This window comes from Coptis chinensis, chromosome 2 (assembly GCF_015680905.1).
Source record: "Coptis chinensis isolate HL-2020 chromosome 2, ASM1568090v1, whole genome shotgun sequence".
NCBI lineage: Eukaryota > Viridiplantae > Streptophyta > Magnoliopsida > Ranunculales > Ranunculaceae > Coptis > Coptis chinensis.
Window position 1 is genome coordinate 62,907,937 of NC_141457.1, and position 16,512 is coordinate 62,924,448.

The following is a 16,512-nucleotide window of genomic DNA, read 5'->3' on the forward strand; positions in this document are numbered from 1 at the left end:
ATTCTACACCATATTGAAATCTATACTGCTTTCTAGCTTGCTAATCTTCACAAAAAGTTGAGGCCTCACATTCTTAGAAGAGTTAATCAAGGATGTGGAGAAATCTCTACCTCCAAAAATCAAATGCATTCTTAGGGTTGATATGTCACCTCTTCAGAAACAGCAAGCACTCATTTCATCTTTAAAGAACAGTTGTAATTGTTGGTAATATGAGTTGACTTGGGTTTTTCTTTTTCACATTGTCATAGATATTATAAATGGATATTAGAATGTAACTTCCACAACTTGAACAAAGGAGTCCGTGGTAATCAGGTTTGTTTTTTTTTTTTTTTTTTATGAGTATATTTTTCTGCATGAAAGGAAGTTTAGTGACCCAGTTTCAGAGTCTCTTTATCTTGCTCCAATTTTAAATATCCTGTTAGAAAGCATGATCACAGAGTGTGAAAAAGTCAATAAGAAATTCCTCCTCTGTGACACTAGAGCTTTGCCATAACTTTTAAACTACAAGACCATTCCTACTACTACTACCAATTGGACTTTGATATACTTTCTACCTTTTGAATTTGTAGGTTTCACTCTTAAACATTGTCGTGGAGTTGAAAAAATGCTGCAATCATCCATTTCTATTCGAAAGTGCAGACCATGGCTATGGTAGAGACACAAACACTAATGGAAATTAAAATTGAAGTGGACTTGGAGCGAAAATATTTGGGAAAAGTGGGCTCTCAACCCAATTACTTGATTTTGTTAGTGACATTTCTATGCATATGAAAATCTACATTTCTTCCTTTAAACTACATTATAGGTTTAACTAAATGAGTTGTTATTCTCTGGCGCATATTTCCGGATTTTGTTTGCTCTTAATTGTTAAATTTTCTTCATGCACAGAGAGTAATGTCAAATCACTTTTAGTTCTATCTACAGTCATCTCTTTAGCTTTCTTGCATTTGTTTCACCAACATCTAATAGTTATTAGATTGTTTAGACTAAAATTTAAAAATGAACCATCATATGTTATTATATATTTATGATATTAGTGTTTTCGAAGACATGGACCTATACCCATTTGTAGTTACTAGCACCATGCTGTATCATTCTTCCCAAAATGCTGTATCATTTACTAGTTTTTATATAATACCCCCCCCCCCCCTAGATGAGCCAATTAGGATTTCCCCCCACTAGATGGGAAATTAGGGTCTCCCCCCTAAATACACACAAAAAAAAGTCAAATTGGGTTGACTGAATTTTTTTTGTGTGTATTTAGGGGGCGATCCTAATTAGCTCATCTAATAGGGGGTAACACTAGTTCACCCATAATGTAAACAAGCCTACTCAAAAGACACAGGCTATGAAGATCTTCATGTTTCCGCTCTTCTTTCTGTCAGGTTAGGCCTGCATTGTTTTTCATTCCATATTCCATTATCCCTCGTATACACCCCGTGTTTTACTTTTACTTTTCCTATAATAATAATAAGAATAAGAATAAGAATAATGATAATAGGTTAAACTAAATATAGGATAACTATCAGCTTAGCGATAAAAGTCTCGTAAGTAAAAATAGATAAGTTTCAACCCTTATTTTCGGGGAGGTTTTAAAAACAAAAAAAGGGGTTTCTCACGTAGAGTTTTGGGGGGAAAACACAGCGAGGGTTTTAGAAAAAAAAAATGGAGTTTTACGGAAAGAAGAAAAGGTTTTGAACGAGGAAGATCGTCCTTTCGCACAACAGTCGACTTCGGTCTTTCAAGATTTTTCCCGCTTTCGGAAAGCTGTTCGGTTTATAAGTAGTGAGTAGTCTGAGGATGTTTATATTTTTTTTATATTTTTTTTCTGCTAATTATATACGAATTACTGGTTTCTTGTTTTGATTATCTGGTAATTCTGTTAATGGTGCCGACTTTGCTAATGGTGTCGGCTATTAGATACCCTTTTAAAATACTGCTGTAAATAAAACTATGACGAATTTAGCATTGAGCTGTCGAAGCCTTGACACCGGTTGTTAGTGGCGTCAACCTCAGAACCCAAAACGTCCTATTTTCTTGTGTGTTGGAATGATTGTTTTGTTGGAACTTTGTGGTGATAATGTTGTACTGTTTAGTTTGAATTTTGATTGATGATGGGGGTTGTGGTGGGTTTTTACTTGGGTGTTGGTCATGGGATGGTGAGGAATAGATGGGCTGTTGGTTGTGGTTCGAGGGTAGCTTTTACAGAACATTAATGGCGTCGCCCGCCTTGTTTGTTTAGTTTGAACTCTTGATGTTGGGTTGTTTTGATGTGTTGATTTGAGGTAGTATTTGATGTTTGAATGGGTGCTGGAGAGGGGCGAGTGAAGCTTTAGCAGAATATTAATGGTGTCGATTTGGGTTTTTCACAGTATAAGGAAATCATGAATTGTTGGTATAGGTACATGGGGTTTTTCTCCAGGAACCAAACCGCTGGGTTCATATTGGATATAGATGGCCGGTGGTGGCTGCATAGGTGGTGGAGGCGCTGGTGGAGGGGTTGTGAGGAAGAAGATGAACAGTGAATTTCGATTTAAGTTTGGGCCAAATCGTGGGTGGGCTTATGTGTTTTATTTTAGATTTTCAATTTGGATTTTTAGTTTTAGACTTTGGGCTTTTGGGTTAGAAGAGTTTGGGACTGGTTGACTATTGTTGACCCTTGGCAGGTCGACTTTGACTTTGACCAAGGTTGACTTTGACTAGAGTTGACTTTTGACCAGGGTTGACTTTGACCAGTGGACCTAATTTGACCTTTTACCTTGGATTATGATTTGGGCTATTAGGATAGGTCTAGGGCTATTAGCATGTTTGACTTTAGGCTAAGACCTTTATCTATACGTGTGTACGTGTATTAACTACTATGTGATAATTCCATTTTATGATATGTGACGTTATGACACTTAGACATCGGTATATTAACAATGCGTAAACAAATTTACCGCACCCTTTTAGATCTCTCCACATCTCAAGTTTTGGAAAGGAGTCTTATGACTGAAGATATCATGTGATAGGTGGACATTTATTGAATGTGTCATAAATGGCCCGTTAGCGTTATAATTGGGTATTCATTGACTGTGTCATGAATGACCCGGATATTCATTGAATGTGCCATGAATAACTATATTGTTTGGACTGCCCTAGAGAGGAACTAAGGTATTCGCCTTGCGGGTTAGTTGTATTCCTTGAATGTACGGGAATGTAGGGTTGGGTATTCCTTAAATGTGGCGGGAATGACCTAAGGTACATAGGTACTAAATGGTGAGTGTATAAGAAAAGAAATTGATTAATTGATAAGAGAAACTAATTTGATTATGCGAGTGTGTTTGGGCTTACTTTTGAATACCTATAGGATATCTACATATATTATATAGAAGTTCTAACTTTCTTTTACAGGAGGGTAGGACTTAATAACATTTTGTGCAGGGACGCGGTTCTACCCTTATACAACAGTGGATATCGGTAAGTTTTAATTCAATGACTTAGTTATTAAAACAAGTTATTATATTGAGTTAATAAAATGGAAGTCTTGCTTAGGAAGAAACTATGCCGGTTGAAATGACGGAACTACCTGTCTTTCAAGCTGAGAATGATTATATTATGATATATTTAAAGTGTTAGTTGGATAAGTAAATATTGGAAATGTTTATATGTGGTTAGTCTACTCATACCAGCAAATTCCATTTTGCTGACCCATGTTTGCTTTGTTTTGGCAACGTGAGTGTGTTCTTGGGAACATAGGTGGAAGGCAGTGGAACTGCGGCGTTTGATTTGGATTTGTTTCTGGAGCAGTCCGGGAGTTTATTTTAATAGGTCTGATCTTTTTGGAAGTATGTAATAACGTAGTTGCATATTCATATGACATAAGAATACGATGTTGAAGACTTATTATTCTTAGAGTTTTATATGATGATTTTTGAACGGAAGATAGTCTTTTAATAAAGTGATGGTTGAGAAATTTTGGAGATATTTTGTTGTTAAGTTGATTTTTTATGATGTGGGTTTTAGGTTTTGACATATGTTGTATCCACCCCGTCATAGCCTGGGTTTTTAGACAATTGAACCGAGTGATGTTTGAGATATTTATATTTTAAATATTCACTTTGTAATTGTTTAGAAATTCGGGCTGTAACACCTCGACTCTGTATACTTACTTTCCAACTCCAATTTTCTCCTACTGTTATAGATGCTTACGCGGGTATCCATTCAAGTCATCAAAGTTGAAACTAACACCAGGCCAAGGAGTATCCAAAGACGAAGCAGACAAACTTTTGTCACTGCTAGATTAGATTAGAAAAACTTGAGCATGGTTTCCTAACAATGTATTTTGTAGAGATTGGAAAACTCTTTTAGATAGTGTATTAGAAAAATTGTATTAAAAATATACATGTTCGACTTGAGGAAAGAAATGATCAAAACAGCTCTTGCTAATGACACCCTAGGCTCGGTTCTTAAAGCTGATAATGCAAGTCGTGAGATTCTTAGCGATGTTGAAAAGCCTCGCTCTTGCCATATGGATTTGCCATTCATCATGCTGGAATGGCAAGGGTAGACAGGGAACTTGTTGAGGCGCTCTTTAAGGAAGGACATGTGCAAGTGCTAGTTTCAACAACTACTCTTGCTTGGGGTGTTAATTTACCGGATAATACTATACTAGGATCATAAAAGGTACTCAAGTATACAATCCAGATAAAAGGTGTCTGGACCAATTTACCGGTTTCTTATGTAGATACTTGCTTGGTCATGTTGGGAGGACTCAATTTGACACATACGGGGAAGGAATTATAATAACTGGGCATTGTCGCTTATGAATCAGGTTACCGTTACTCTTTAGTTAAACGTTGATGCACTGCTGCCACCTTTTTCTATGTACGTAACTCGAAATATTGCATAGAAAATCAATGCTGATGATCAAATTCTAATAGCCATATATTGCAATGAGATGATTAGATCGAGGAAATTTATTTCCACGATATGCACCGTTAGCATTCTTACGTTTTGTGGTGGTAGGATCCGGGGTATTGGAGATCAGCGGTGAGATGAACCTGAAATAACATACGCTGCGGAGGTGTGGTGCACAGGATCGAACCGTGGACTCATAGTTATTGTACGGTAACCCTACATATGGAGAAAAGAAGGCCGCGAGATAGAGGGACAGATGGATGGTTGGGATGAAAAGAGATAGGGGTATAAAGAGAAAAAGTGAAGGAAAAAAAAGGGGAGTTCTTTTCATTAGGAAGAGAGGTCTAGACCTAGAGAGATAAAAGGAGGAGTGTGTTAGTAGAGAGTGAGATACAACACGTTTCTAGATGTAAAGTTTGGTGGATTTGATCAGACATACGCTCAAATTTTGGAGAAACATAATGTTTGAGTCTTCATATAGATAATTGAAGACTTATTCATATAGATATTGAATATTGATCTCATTTTTAAGTTATTTTTTAACATTGAAGTTGAGGAGCAAAACACACGCTTGGTAGCTCAAGAGTTCAAATTGTAGTTGGATTATGAAACTCACGGTGAAGTTGGAAATCTATGGAGAGATTGATTATCAAATTACAAAATCACCTATTTTTTAGGCAGGTTTTCCATATGTTGACTCTCTTGTGAAAAGTGGAAATACAATAAAACTCTCTAAAGAAAGTATTGTAGAAAGCCACTTAGGAGAGAGAAAAGGCTATCTCTAATATTAGAGAAAAACTAGACTTTGGACCCGGGCATACGCCCAGGATCTATTAAATATTTTGCGTGCTGAAAAGGCTTTAAAAAATATCTCACAAAATTTTGAATCAGAATATATTTTTATTAAAAATAAATCGAAATACGTTAATGAACAGCGATTATGGTGCATAAGTACTTAGAAACTAAGAGGTTAAATTGAGATAGCTTCTTCACTTTGTGGTTTAGGATATTAACCCGTAATTTTCAAATAGAATTATCTTAAACTCAATCTAGCTTGTATAATAGTTTTCTTAGATTTATGGTGATTTAGTGGTAAATCATCACCGCTCGGCTTACGTACTAATTTGTACAAATCACTAAAATATCTATCAAATCACTAAAACAGATTGATTGTTTCCATATCTTCAAAGAATATACTACTCCCACTTGAAAATATTTGTCACATGAACATGTTCTATGATGAATTGATAAATACAAAAAAAAAAAATTCTTTCAAGAAAATGTGTTCACTTACTTAGAATACTTTCCCAAGTATTTTCTTTTTTTCTATGTGATTGTTTGTATACATGCAAAATATACTTATTCAATTCCAACATGAATAATAGATAAGATCATGTCATTCTAAATGTATTGTTTATAAATGAAATTAGTTAAGTACATATACTTAAGATTTTGCTTACCAAGTGCCAAATACAATTTTTCTTTTGAGTTCATTTGTGTTTCCCGATGATATCCAAATACAAAATCTAGATTGTTATAGTCAACAAATTCTAGATATATGAAAGGGTTATACAAATAATATTTAGAGTGTTCTAATTCGGTATATCTCACACAATCCTTAGAGAATGTGGGGAACCGTCAGAAGCTGATTTTACACCTTATAATAAGTTATTAACTGAAGAATATGTAGTGTTTTTGAGGCCATGTTAAGGATATATTCAAAATAAGTTGGTGTTTTATCATAAACACTAAAAGTGTATGATTTGTAATATGGAATTAGCTTATACAAATCACCTATTTTTTTTTTAACAATTTTTTTTATTTGATCAAATATATAATAATTGGAACACTAAAAGTGTTTGATTCATAATAGAAAATTACTTTCTACAAATCATCTATTTTTTAGCAATTTTTTTTTATTTGATCAAATATATAAGAATTGGAAATACACTCAGACTCTCCAAATATAAGAATTAGAAATATACTCAAACTTTCCAAAGAGATTCCATATACGTGGGATTGTAGACTATTATAAAAGACTATTTTTCATATTAGAGTGTCACATAAGAGAGAGAAAATGTTAACTCTCATATTAGAGTGCCACATAAGAGAGAGAAAATCTTCTATTAGAGGTCTCTGCTTTAGTATATAAATAGTAGATCACTTTTAGAGGTCTCTAATTTAGTATATAAATAGTAGATATCAATATCAATATCTATATCTATATCTATATCTTAATATTAAAGCTCCCACAAGGGTATTTTTCAAGCTCTATTAAAATTCTACGTCATCTCCTATTAAAACGGAAATTTCTCTCCTATTATATATAACGGGAATTCCTCTCATATTAAAACAAATTCTAGAATTTCTAATTAAAGCGGGAATCATTCTCCTATTAAAATAGGAATTCCTCCCCTATTGAAAAGAAAAAATCTAGCATATCTATTTAAAATGGGAATTATTCTCCTATTAAAACATGATCTCTCTCCCAATTGAAAAAAAATGGGTTTTTAAAACTTAATTAAAACAATTTGTTAGAAAGTTAAAACGGATTAGCGACTAAAACGGTAGTCCCAATTTTCTAAAAAAAATCTAAATATTTTCAAAAGAGCCGGTGCGTATGCACGGGCCTACAAGCTAGTCTTAATATTAAAGCTCCCACAAGGGGTATTTTTCGAGCTCTATTAAAATTCTACGTCATCTTCTATTAAAACGGGAATTTCTCTCCTATTTGAAAAACGGGAATCCCTTTTTACAACGAAAATTTCTCTCCTATTAAAACAAATTCTAGCACTTCTAATTAAAGTGATAATCATTCTCCTATTAAAATGGGAATTCCTTCTCTATTAAAAAAGGAAAATCTAACATATCTAATTAAAATATGAATTATTCTCCTATTAAAACATGATCTCTCTCCCAATTAAAAAAATGGGTTTTTAAAACTTCATTTAAAACAATTTGTTAGAAAATTAAAATGGGTTAGTGACTAAAATGGTAGTCCCAATTTTCAAAAAAAAATCTAAATATTTTCAAAAGAGTCGGTGCGTATGCACGAGCCTACAAGCTAGTTTAATATTAAAGCTCCCACAAAAGATATTTTTTTAGCTCTCTTAAAATTTCACGTCATCAACTCCTATTAAAACGGGAATTCCTTTCCTATTGAAAAGAAAAATTCTAGCGTTTCTAATTAAAACGGGAATCATTATCATATTATAATGGGAATTCATTTCCTATTGAAAAAGAAAAATCTAGCACTTCTAATTAAAACGAGAATTTTTCTCCTATTAAAAACAGGAATCACACTTCTAAATTAAATTAAAACGGGATCCCTCCCCCAATTAAAAAATTGGATTTTTATACTTATTAAAACAATTTGTTGAGAAATTAAAACGGATTTTTACACTACAAGAAAACAGGTTTTGGACCGTCGCAGGACCATGGGCTTTTTGTGCGTCGGAAATGCCCACAGTCAGCTTTTGCTATCGGTATGGCCACGGCAGAAACCGTTGGACAATCCGTGGCAAAAGGTCACTTTTACCGACGGTTGTCGGCTGTGGACAAAGGTAACTTGTACCGACGGTTTTGGGCCGTGGCAAAAGGTCACTTTTACCTACAGTGTTGTACCGTGGGAAAAGGGCATTTTGCCTACGATTTTGATCCGTGGGATCTGAATTTTTGCTACGGCTATAGACCGTGGGAGAGCTATTTTTAAAAAAAAAATAATAATAATTGATATTTCAATTCTTAATCTTTTCACCTGCAATCCACAAATAACCACCAATCACCTAACAAAGGTCTTACACCTCCAAATAACCATCATACACCTTATTAATTATCCCGAAAGATATATATATAAAAGCTCACAAAACCAAGGATTAAATTAACCAAGATCTTGAAAACAAATATACAGGTATATAAAAGATAAATCATCCGGCAAAGTGTTTCGCCATTTCCAACCTTATTAGCTATCTAGACTCATCATCACAAGTTCACTAATAAACCTTACATTTGCAGCTTAAAAAAATAAACTAACCATGTCGGCCCGGATTTCTTTGAAACACTCTAACCACAGGCTCTGCTTAAATGTCCAACAAAATGAATGAGTAGTGCCCCCGCATTGAGATCAAATACACCAACACAGAATATGAAATTCAACAGATATACAACTTCCACAAAAAAAATGTAACAATCTCGCCAATAACAATCTTCTATCCTTCTTCATATATCCTCCCAAACTGCAAATGACCAAATATTTTACTATGTTCTTCTCCATAATCTACTTGTCCACCTTTCAAATAATAAAACAATTCATGAGCCCTGACAAATGCCATAACGACATAAGTAATCCAACTAATACAGAACAAAAAATCACACAAACTAAAGTAGCCTACCTATTATGTATGCTTGTTAAAGAGCCCAAGTCATGAACTAGTACCCTTTCATCTTTCTCCTCTGCCCCAACGAAATATGACAAGTTTCCCAATCTCTACAAATAAGGTAAATCCCAAAACTCCAATCAATAATAAAACGAAACATAAATCCCAAAACTCCAATCAATAATAAAATGAAACAATGAAAATCTCAAACAAAAATATAAAGATTACAAGGCACCCTTTACCAAATCCAAAAATTCCATGAACCAAAACAATAGGAGACAGCTCATTACTAGAAAATACCTGGAAGGGGGAAGTACTTGGGACACAGTATCCATTAAGCTATTCAAAATTGTTCAATTACAAATACAAATACATACAAATACAGCTAGAGTTTAAGTAGATAAAAGTTATTTGTCAGATACTAATGTGTACGTCACTATTTTATCGACAGGACATACCTTTTGCTTATCACTAATATACCCAGAACCATTATACAAACTAGCCAGTCAGTAGAGGATACGGCCTTAGCTGGTTTCAGCCTATATATAAGAATATAACAGGGAGATGTCCTCTTAGAACTTTCACATGGATTTTAAATCTTAAAAAGGGATTCACATGAATACATGACTTATATAACACCGGAAAAAAAAAAAAAACACACCTTAGTGTTTAATCCCCTCCGACAGCTAAGGGTTAGCTATCTTGTTTGTAACACTCTTATTATTATTGGGAATGAAATTTAACTTTTACGGATAAAAAAACAAAAATCCCCTCCGACAGATGTCCTCTTAGAACTCTGACATGGATTTTAACTCTTAAAAAGGGATCCCCAAGAAATACCTTAGTGTTTACCTAAAAAAGTAAGATAAAAAAAAACTCAAATACCATAAGGCTATCTGTAGATTAAAGCAATTTATGTGTAAGAAAAAACTAAAAGTGTATCTCACTTATTGTAATCTTATTTGAGTTATTTCACACACAATGCGTAAGTGAAGTGGGGTCATTACTCCTGCCTCTACCTTTTTGGAAGAAAATAATGTAATGACGAAACTATCTATCTTAAGATGAGACTTTTAAGAGTATATAAGGGAAAAATAATCTACTAGACGATCATGTGAATTTACGTATTTGCCCAACTTTTTATTTAGCATGTAAATTATTCCAAGGATCACATTTGGTATTAAAGGAAAAAAGGCAATTGAAAATCCGATGCCGAAGCCTTTATAAGAGGAGAGGTTTCACTTACAACCAGAAAAGCAAATTACTGATGAATTTAGTTAAAATCAATGTATGATGAAGTAAGAGTTAGCCTAGAGTTCTTTAATAAAAGACACAAAAGAGTACATACCATTTTATCAATGGACCCCGTTCCAAGCAGCTGCAAACAAACCATATAATCGATTAAAGCAGCAATTCAATTAGAAAATTTGGAGATTTTGGGTGAGAAACACATGCCTTAGGTGCAGAAGTATTAAATGAAACTGTAGTAACAGCCTCGTCATGAGCATGGAGAGTGAAGCATGGCTTGCAACCAGAATCTGGGTTTGATGCAGCACCCCGGACGTCAAAACCTTGCACAGTACCATCTTTGGGTGGGGAGTGGCTTATTTAGACCTAAAGATCATCCTCTTTGTTGGGGGCACGAATATACCATGCTTTCTTCACCACATAATTTCTAACTTTTTGTTTGTTTGTTTAGGGGATATGCATGCAAGGAAATCTTCTATACAATGGTACTGATCGGGAAAAAACAAAGAGTATGAAGTCCACGATCATCACCAAGTACGTCTCGCCCATGAACAAGATAATATTAAACCTGTCAACAGCAAGGTGATATGGTGTCACATAGTATACTCTATTTAGACTTGGATTTTTTTTTTTCGCTATTGTACTTGTAGGTTGCTTTTTCTATGAAACTCAACTAATAAAGAATTTGTTACGTCATTTTGACAGAGTATGAAATTACAGGTTGATATATGGGTGTTTAAAAAGAATCTATTATGTCATCTTGACTGAGTATGAAATGAAATTACAGGATGATATATAGATGTTTTGGTCAAAAAGATCCAAAAGACATCTATAAAATCTAGTTCCTAAGCTCTAGCACAAAGACTCAACGACATGTGCTCTGCCATCTTGAAGGACTATTCCCGTCCCAACACTAGATTACATGTTGATGACGAAAATAAATTTCAAACAGCATTTCAGAACGAATAAATTACCACAAATGAGTTCTGATCATTTGGGTCCCATGCCAAGCTTTCAACGTCAGCTGTAAGTCTGTAACCTATACGTGAAGGATACCTCATGTCCATCTGCGTGAAATAGAGAGAGAAGAAATCAGGTTTAGTACTTAACTATTTATTTAAGCACTTGTAAACTTGCATTACCAGCAAGCCTTCAGGAGAGGCATGGTAAGATCACCACTTTAATAGAAATGTAGTTTTTTAAACATAGGATGGCAGTCCTTTGCAGCAATATCTGCTTTATTACCAATCACAATATATGGTACAGGAAGACCACCAGGACCACCAGATCCTAGAGGGGTAGAAAATGTACCAGTTGCAGTAACCTCTGCTGCCCACTTTTGCAAGCTTGATTTTGGCCTTCTTTGAGAGAGGTCATGAACAAATATTACGCCTGCAATGGAATATCAGGCAACAAGAGAAGAAAATTACTAATCTTTTACAGAACAAACATAGAATTAACCAATCAGACATATCCTAAAATGCATATCAATTTAGCTAGCTGTTAAACTAGGGATCTTTAGGTAAAGCTTTAGCCCAGGAAAAAATAAATCTAGCTCATCCAGAACCCCTCTAAAACTAGAACTTAGTTAACACATAGTATACTAGTAGCTGTGTAGAAAGGACAACTAAACACTGGGATGTGACAAGGACAACAACTTTGGTGGACTCTAGAATCAAGAAGAAGTCTTTTCTAATTGATGTGGGTAGTGATGAGCTTTTTATGGATTCTGGTGTTCCCTTTGTTGATGGGTTTGACGATTTTTTGGTTTGAGAAACTCCACCTATCTTTAGTATTGATGATTTTTTGGTTTCAGAAACTCCACCTATCTTTAGTATTGATAATCAAGTCTAAGTACATTGACAACTGATCCACATTGTTCCCTTTTGGAAAAATCAATACCCGCCTATTAAAAAACAATACAATTACTCGAAAAACGAAAAAACAATCCAATCAAATAACAAAAATCATAATCAAAATTTTAACAAAAATCTCCACTACTTACCATTTAAACCTGCCAACGACGAAAATGTCAAAATAATGCTTCTTAGTATTGATTCTATTAAAATTCTCTATCGTCCAAGTAAATCTCGATGATGGTGGATCTTCAATTGGCTGATTATTCTCTACTGTATTAGCTGCTTCTACTTGTGCCGCCACTAAAATTATAAAAAAAAAAAAAAATTAATCCAATTACTACTTCACCTCTAAGTATCCTAATCATTACAAACCCCATTTATTTGCAAAATCTAGTTGTATGAATTGTAATCCAACGCTAGTATCTAAACAAAAGAACCAATCATAGACTAAAACAGTATTAAGAAACTCACTAAACACAGGTGAAGTAGTTGTGGTCTGTGGTTGCAAAGACAACGCCGGACTTGAAGCTGGAGCTGAAGCTTTCGGAAACACTAAACCAGTGAAAGAACTAGTAGTAGTTGTTGCCGCAGACGTACTTTTTGCAACTGATCCCAATCCAGTTGTTGTAGTAGTAGTAGTAGAACCAAACCCAAAACCAGGTAAAGTCGGAGTCGAGCTAGCATTACTAGTAGTAGCAGCTGCAGTAGAACCAAACCCAAAACCAGGTAAAGCTGGAGTCGAGCTAGCATTACTAGTAGTAGCAGCAGCAGTAGAACCAAATCCAAAACTAGGTAAAGCCGGAGTCAAGCTAGAATTACTACTAGTAGCAGCAGCAGTAGAACCAAATCCAAAAGCAGGCAAAGCCGGAGTCGTACTAGTAGTAGTAGTAGAAGCAAACCCAAAAGCAGGTAAAGCCGGAGCCGTGCTAGTAGTACTTCATACAGAATGGAAATATGGTGTGAAATCATTGTGTTTCTCTTAGAAATGTACCTGCAGCAGGAATTTCAACTGCGATCCCACCAACAAAGATCCATGCCTTTACATAGTTCCCCCACCTCTGGAATGACTTTTCAGGTAGAATAAGCACAACGCATGCAGTACCAAAGCATATGCTTCCTGCAACAACGCATGAAGTAACACAGCTTCTGCTTCCTCCCATAGCTTCCGCTTCCGCTTCCTGCAACATCTCATCCAATAATCCCCAATGCCGCTTTTCAAACTGACGAGTGCTTACTCTTTCGTCATACTTTCCAGTCCACCACCTCGATGCCAACCAAACTTTAGTTAGTGAACTTGTAATTTTAAAAAGAGTGAGATGTAGTTATTTCAAAGTAGAATAGCACATACCTATGTTTCAACAGTCCTTCAAGTCGCCACCCTTTTCCCTCCTCCTTTATTCGGGCTTGGGACCGACAATGCATTTGCATTGGCAGAGTTAAAAAGGGGTTAGTACAGTTGAGTAGAGTCCACCACCTAAATATCAAACACATATACATACATATGCAAGTTCCACAATAAAAAAAATAAAAAAATAGATGAATAAGATAAACTATTCCATCTAACAAAATTATCCACAGAAAGACAGTCTCCACAAAATGAAGTTACATGTATAATAAAGTACCTGAAGCTTACGTAGAACTCAAAATGAAGCTTACATATCTAATAAAGTACCTTAAGCTTGCATGGAACTCAAAATGAAGCTTATGCACATATCTAATAAAAGTTAAACTAGTTCAAGTTTACTTCCTAACAACGAGGAGGGAGAAAATGGAGAAACGCTTTAGGCCATATAACATTTCCCTGCCCAATTTGTCCAAGGGTTCGAAAGTGGTTATATGGTTCAAGTATATCACATGAGCTTTCGATAATAGCTTCAATGCAGACTAGGAAATTGCCCTCCCCTGTGGTTCTTCTACCAATTTTATGTCCCGGATCAACACTTATCACCCTCCCAGATGCAACTTTTTCAAGGGCCAAAGAGCTCTAACATCCACTTCAGCATCAATGTAACTGGTATCCTGGAAAACGAGTCTGGTTATTTCATTAAGAATATAAAAAAGATTAAATATATTACATACATTGGAAGCTGCATTATTGTAAGAGAATCCAGAAGAAGAAGATGGTCCATTAGGGGTACTAGGCGTGATTGGTATCATACAGGAGAGAGTCTGCACTGTTTGAGTCAGCTGATCTACTTACCCTTGAAATTTGTTAGTCACCTGATCAAGTTTCTCTTCAAACAAGGCTGCTAAGTCAGAAGTCGCCTTCACTTGTTTCTGATTCCTCTTGACATAAGGAGCTGAGTTCTTCAATTTTGATTTGGAGCAACCCGATCCCATTAACCGCATGCGTCCTCTACCATCCTTGCCAAGAACCTATTTAATTGGCATAATTTAATTTATGCTTATAACTAATATTCTAGACTAATTTACCATTTGAAATAAAATAATTAAATTTCAAACCTCCGCCACAGCATCACAAGTCGGGTCTGATTGAGGATTGGAGGCGGACTGTGCTCCAATCTTATCCTATTGATAGATAAACATACCAACTCCGAGTATCAATACCATATTTATGTATGTAAATTGCAAAATCACAAAAGGTACCATATAAAGACTTACCGCCAAATCCTGTCTTTGCGGAATTTTGTTTTTCCCGTGGCTATACATGCCTAGGTACAGATCACCACGGAAAAACTCTACATCCGCACACCTCTTTTCCTTTGCAATCTCATGGCGAACAAGTTGTGCGGTGTCCTTCCCGAAAGCAATTGGGTTACGTTTTGCTTCATACGATTAATTTGATTTGTCGCACTTTTTGCCTACACGTCATTGATAAAAAAAATAAACCAGTATACAAAGAGAGATCACAATTTATCAGAGAACATATTATCGAATAGGTAATGTAAAATGATTGGTTATGGTTTACAAACCTTAAAGTCATCTGAATTACAGAGCTCCACAAAAGCTCTCCAATCCTCCAAAGGAATGTCTTCTGGGGCTTCCATTGTTCTCACTTCTTCCGGATCCTTACCATCAAGGTATATCTTCTTTAAGTCATACTTGTGGCTCCTCCAAGCAGCCATGATCTTGTCCCGAACATAATCACCACCAACCCCCTCATCATCATCATCACCCTCAAATTGAAACATATTATTCAAACTATCAATTATGGTTTTATAAGGGAAGCTATCGTTCTTAGCACAACTCATAATCATATATGGAAAAGACTTATAATAAATCGGGATCTCGCGCTTAACAAGCGTAGCAATTTCACTAGACAAGTGATGTACACCCTGTTTAGGGGAGCAAGGCTGCAAAGTGTCTTCAGTTAGTCGAAGAACAATTTTCTCACCCGGTTTCAACCTTCTCGAAAGCGGAATAGCTGGGCCTCCAGTATTACCCGACCTTTTCCGTGAAGTGGCAGACATACCTGATCATAAAATGGGTGAAAGTCAGAGAAGTAAAATGTTATGTAGCCTAATGTCAACAAAATAAGGTCTCAAAATTTCAGTAAATAACATGTCTAATGTTATACGCTAATAACATGTCTCAAGAGTTGATGACCAAAGAAGAAAATAAGCATATGGGCACAACTTTGATGGCAATGAACTTTAAGGTAATATCCTTGTAAATACCACATTACCTGCCCCTGGGGAGTCCTGAAGTCGAACTGAACCATGTGAAGTGCTGCTAACCATTGTAAATTACCTGATCTTAAAAAAAAAATGCATTATAAAACAAATAATCAAACATGGGGCGTGCACAAGACAATGCCACAATAGCTAATAATATGAATCAAACATGGGCACGGGCAGAAGACAATGTTTAAAATTGAATAGATATCCTTACAGATTTAAAATAGACATACAATACGTCAAACAAAAAAATTGCATATGTAAAGGAAAGGGTCTTGTTTGGGTTTTAGAGCTGAGAGAGTACCGGATTTGTTGTAAAAAGTAAAAACTAGACTATCGAATTAAACTTGTAATTGGATTGATCCGTCAAGCAAGTTCTCAAGAAAGAATCCCACTTTCTATCGAAAAAAAGAGAGGAAAAGGAATCTTAACAAAGTAATTACTACTTTCTAACTACTCTACAAAATGGTTATCGAAAAACAAAAGACTACT

General features: G+C 35.3%; 2 protein-coding genes across 4 annotated transcripts; both read right to left on the reverse strand.

Annotated features, from left to right (window-relative positions):
• Nucleotides 1-8,993: 8,993 nt before the first annotated feature.
• Nucleotides 8,994-13,828, reverse strand: LOC147517068 (uncharacterized). 3 transcript variants are annotated; one of them, XM_086594647.1, is made up of 9 exons: nt 13,374-13,828; nt 12,854-13,081; nt 12,529-12,682; nt 11,835-11,915; nt 11,498-11,590; nt 10,731-11,091; nt 10,624-10,653; nt 9,291-9,385; nt 8,994-9,216 (listed from the first exon to the last, which is right to left on the reverse strand). In XM_086594647.1, exons 1-4 carry the CDS (start codon nt 13,567-13,569, stop codon nt 11,897-11,899), a joined length of 597 nt encoding a protein of 198 aa, XP_086450773.1. In that variant the 5' UTR covers nt 13,570-13,828; the 3' UTR covers nt 8,994-9,216; nt 9,291-9,385; nt 10,624-10,653; nt 10,731-11,091; nt 11,498-11,590; nt 11,835-11,896. The 3 variants fall into 3 exon arrangements, with proteins under 3 accessions (XP_086450773.1, XP_086450774.1, XP_086450772.1); XM_086594648.1 differs by lacking the exons at nt 8,994-9,216; nt 9,291-9,385; nt 10,624-10,653; nt 10,731-11,091; nt 12,529-12,682 and having other exon boundaries at nt 11,277-11,590; nt 13,374-13,826; XM_086594646.1 differs by lacking the exons at nt 8,994-9,216; nt 9,291-9,385; nt 10,624-10,653; ... (1 more) ...; nt 11,498-11,590; nt 11,835-11,915 and adding an exon at nt 12,037-12,429.
• A 1,253-nt stretch (nt 13,829-15,081) lies between these two features.
• On the reverse strand, nt 15,082-15,828 carry LOC147517069 (uncharacterized). The gene is made up of 2 exons (XM_086593466.1): nt 15,316-15,828; nt 15,082-15,204 (listed from the first exon to the last, which is right to left on the reverse strand). The coding sequence occupies exons 1-2, from the start codon at nt 15,811-15,813 to the stop codon at nt 15,082-15,084; spliced, it is 621 nt and encodes a 206-aa protein (XP_086449592.1). The 5' UTR covers nt 15,814-15,828.
• Between the last annotated feature and the right edge of the window lie 684 nt (nt 15,829-16,512).

Excerpts from the sequence above, each read along its gene's own strand:
- LOC147517068 (XM_086594646.1), bottom strand. The coding sequence starts at position 13,569 with ATGTTGCAGGAAGCGGAAGCGGAAGCTATGGGAGGAAGCAGAAGCTGT. Across the intron at positions 12,683-12,853 it reads AACTACTTCACCTGTGTTTA|TGGCGGCACAAGTAGAAGCA; the intron begins GTGAGTTTCTTA and ends TTATAATTTTAG. Across the intron at positions 12,430-12,528 it reads GTCGTTGGCAGGTTTAAATG|GCGGGTATTGATTTTTCCAA; the intron begins GTAAGTAGTGGA and ends GTTTTTTAATAG.
- LOC147517069 (XM_086593466.1), bottom strand. The coding sequence starts at position 15,813 with ATGTCTGCCACTTCACGGAAAAGGTCGGGTAATACTGGAGGCCCAGCT. Across the intron at positions 15,205-15,315 it reads GTAATTCAGATGACTTTAAG|GCAAAAAGTGCGACAAATCA; the intron begins GTTTGTAAACCA and ends AATGACGTGTAG.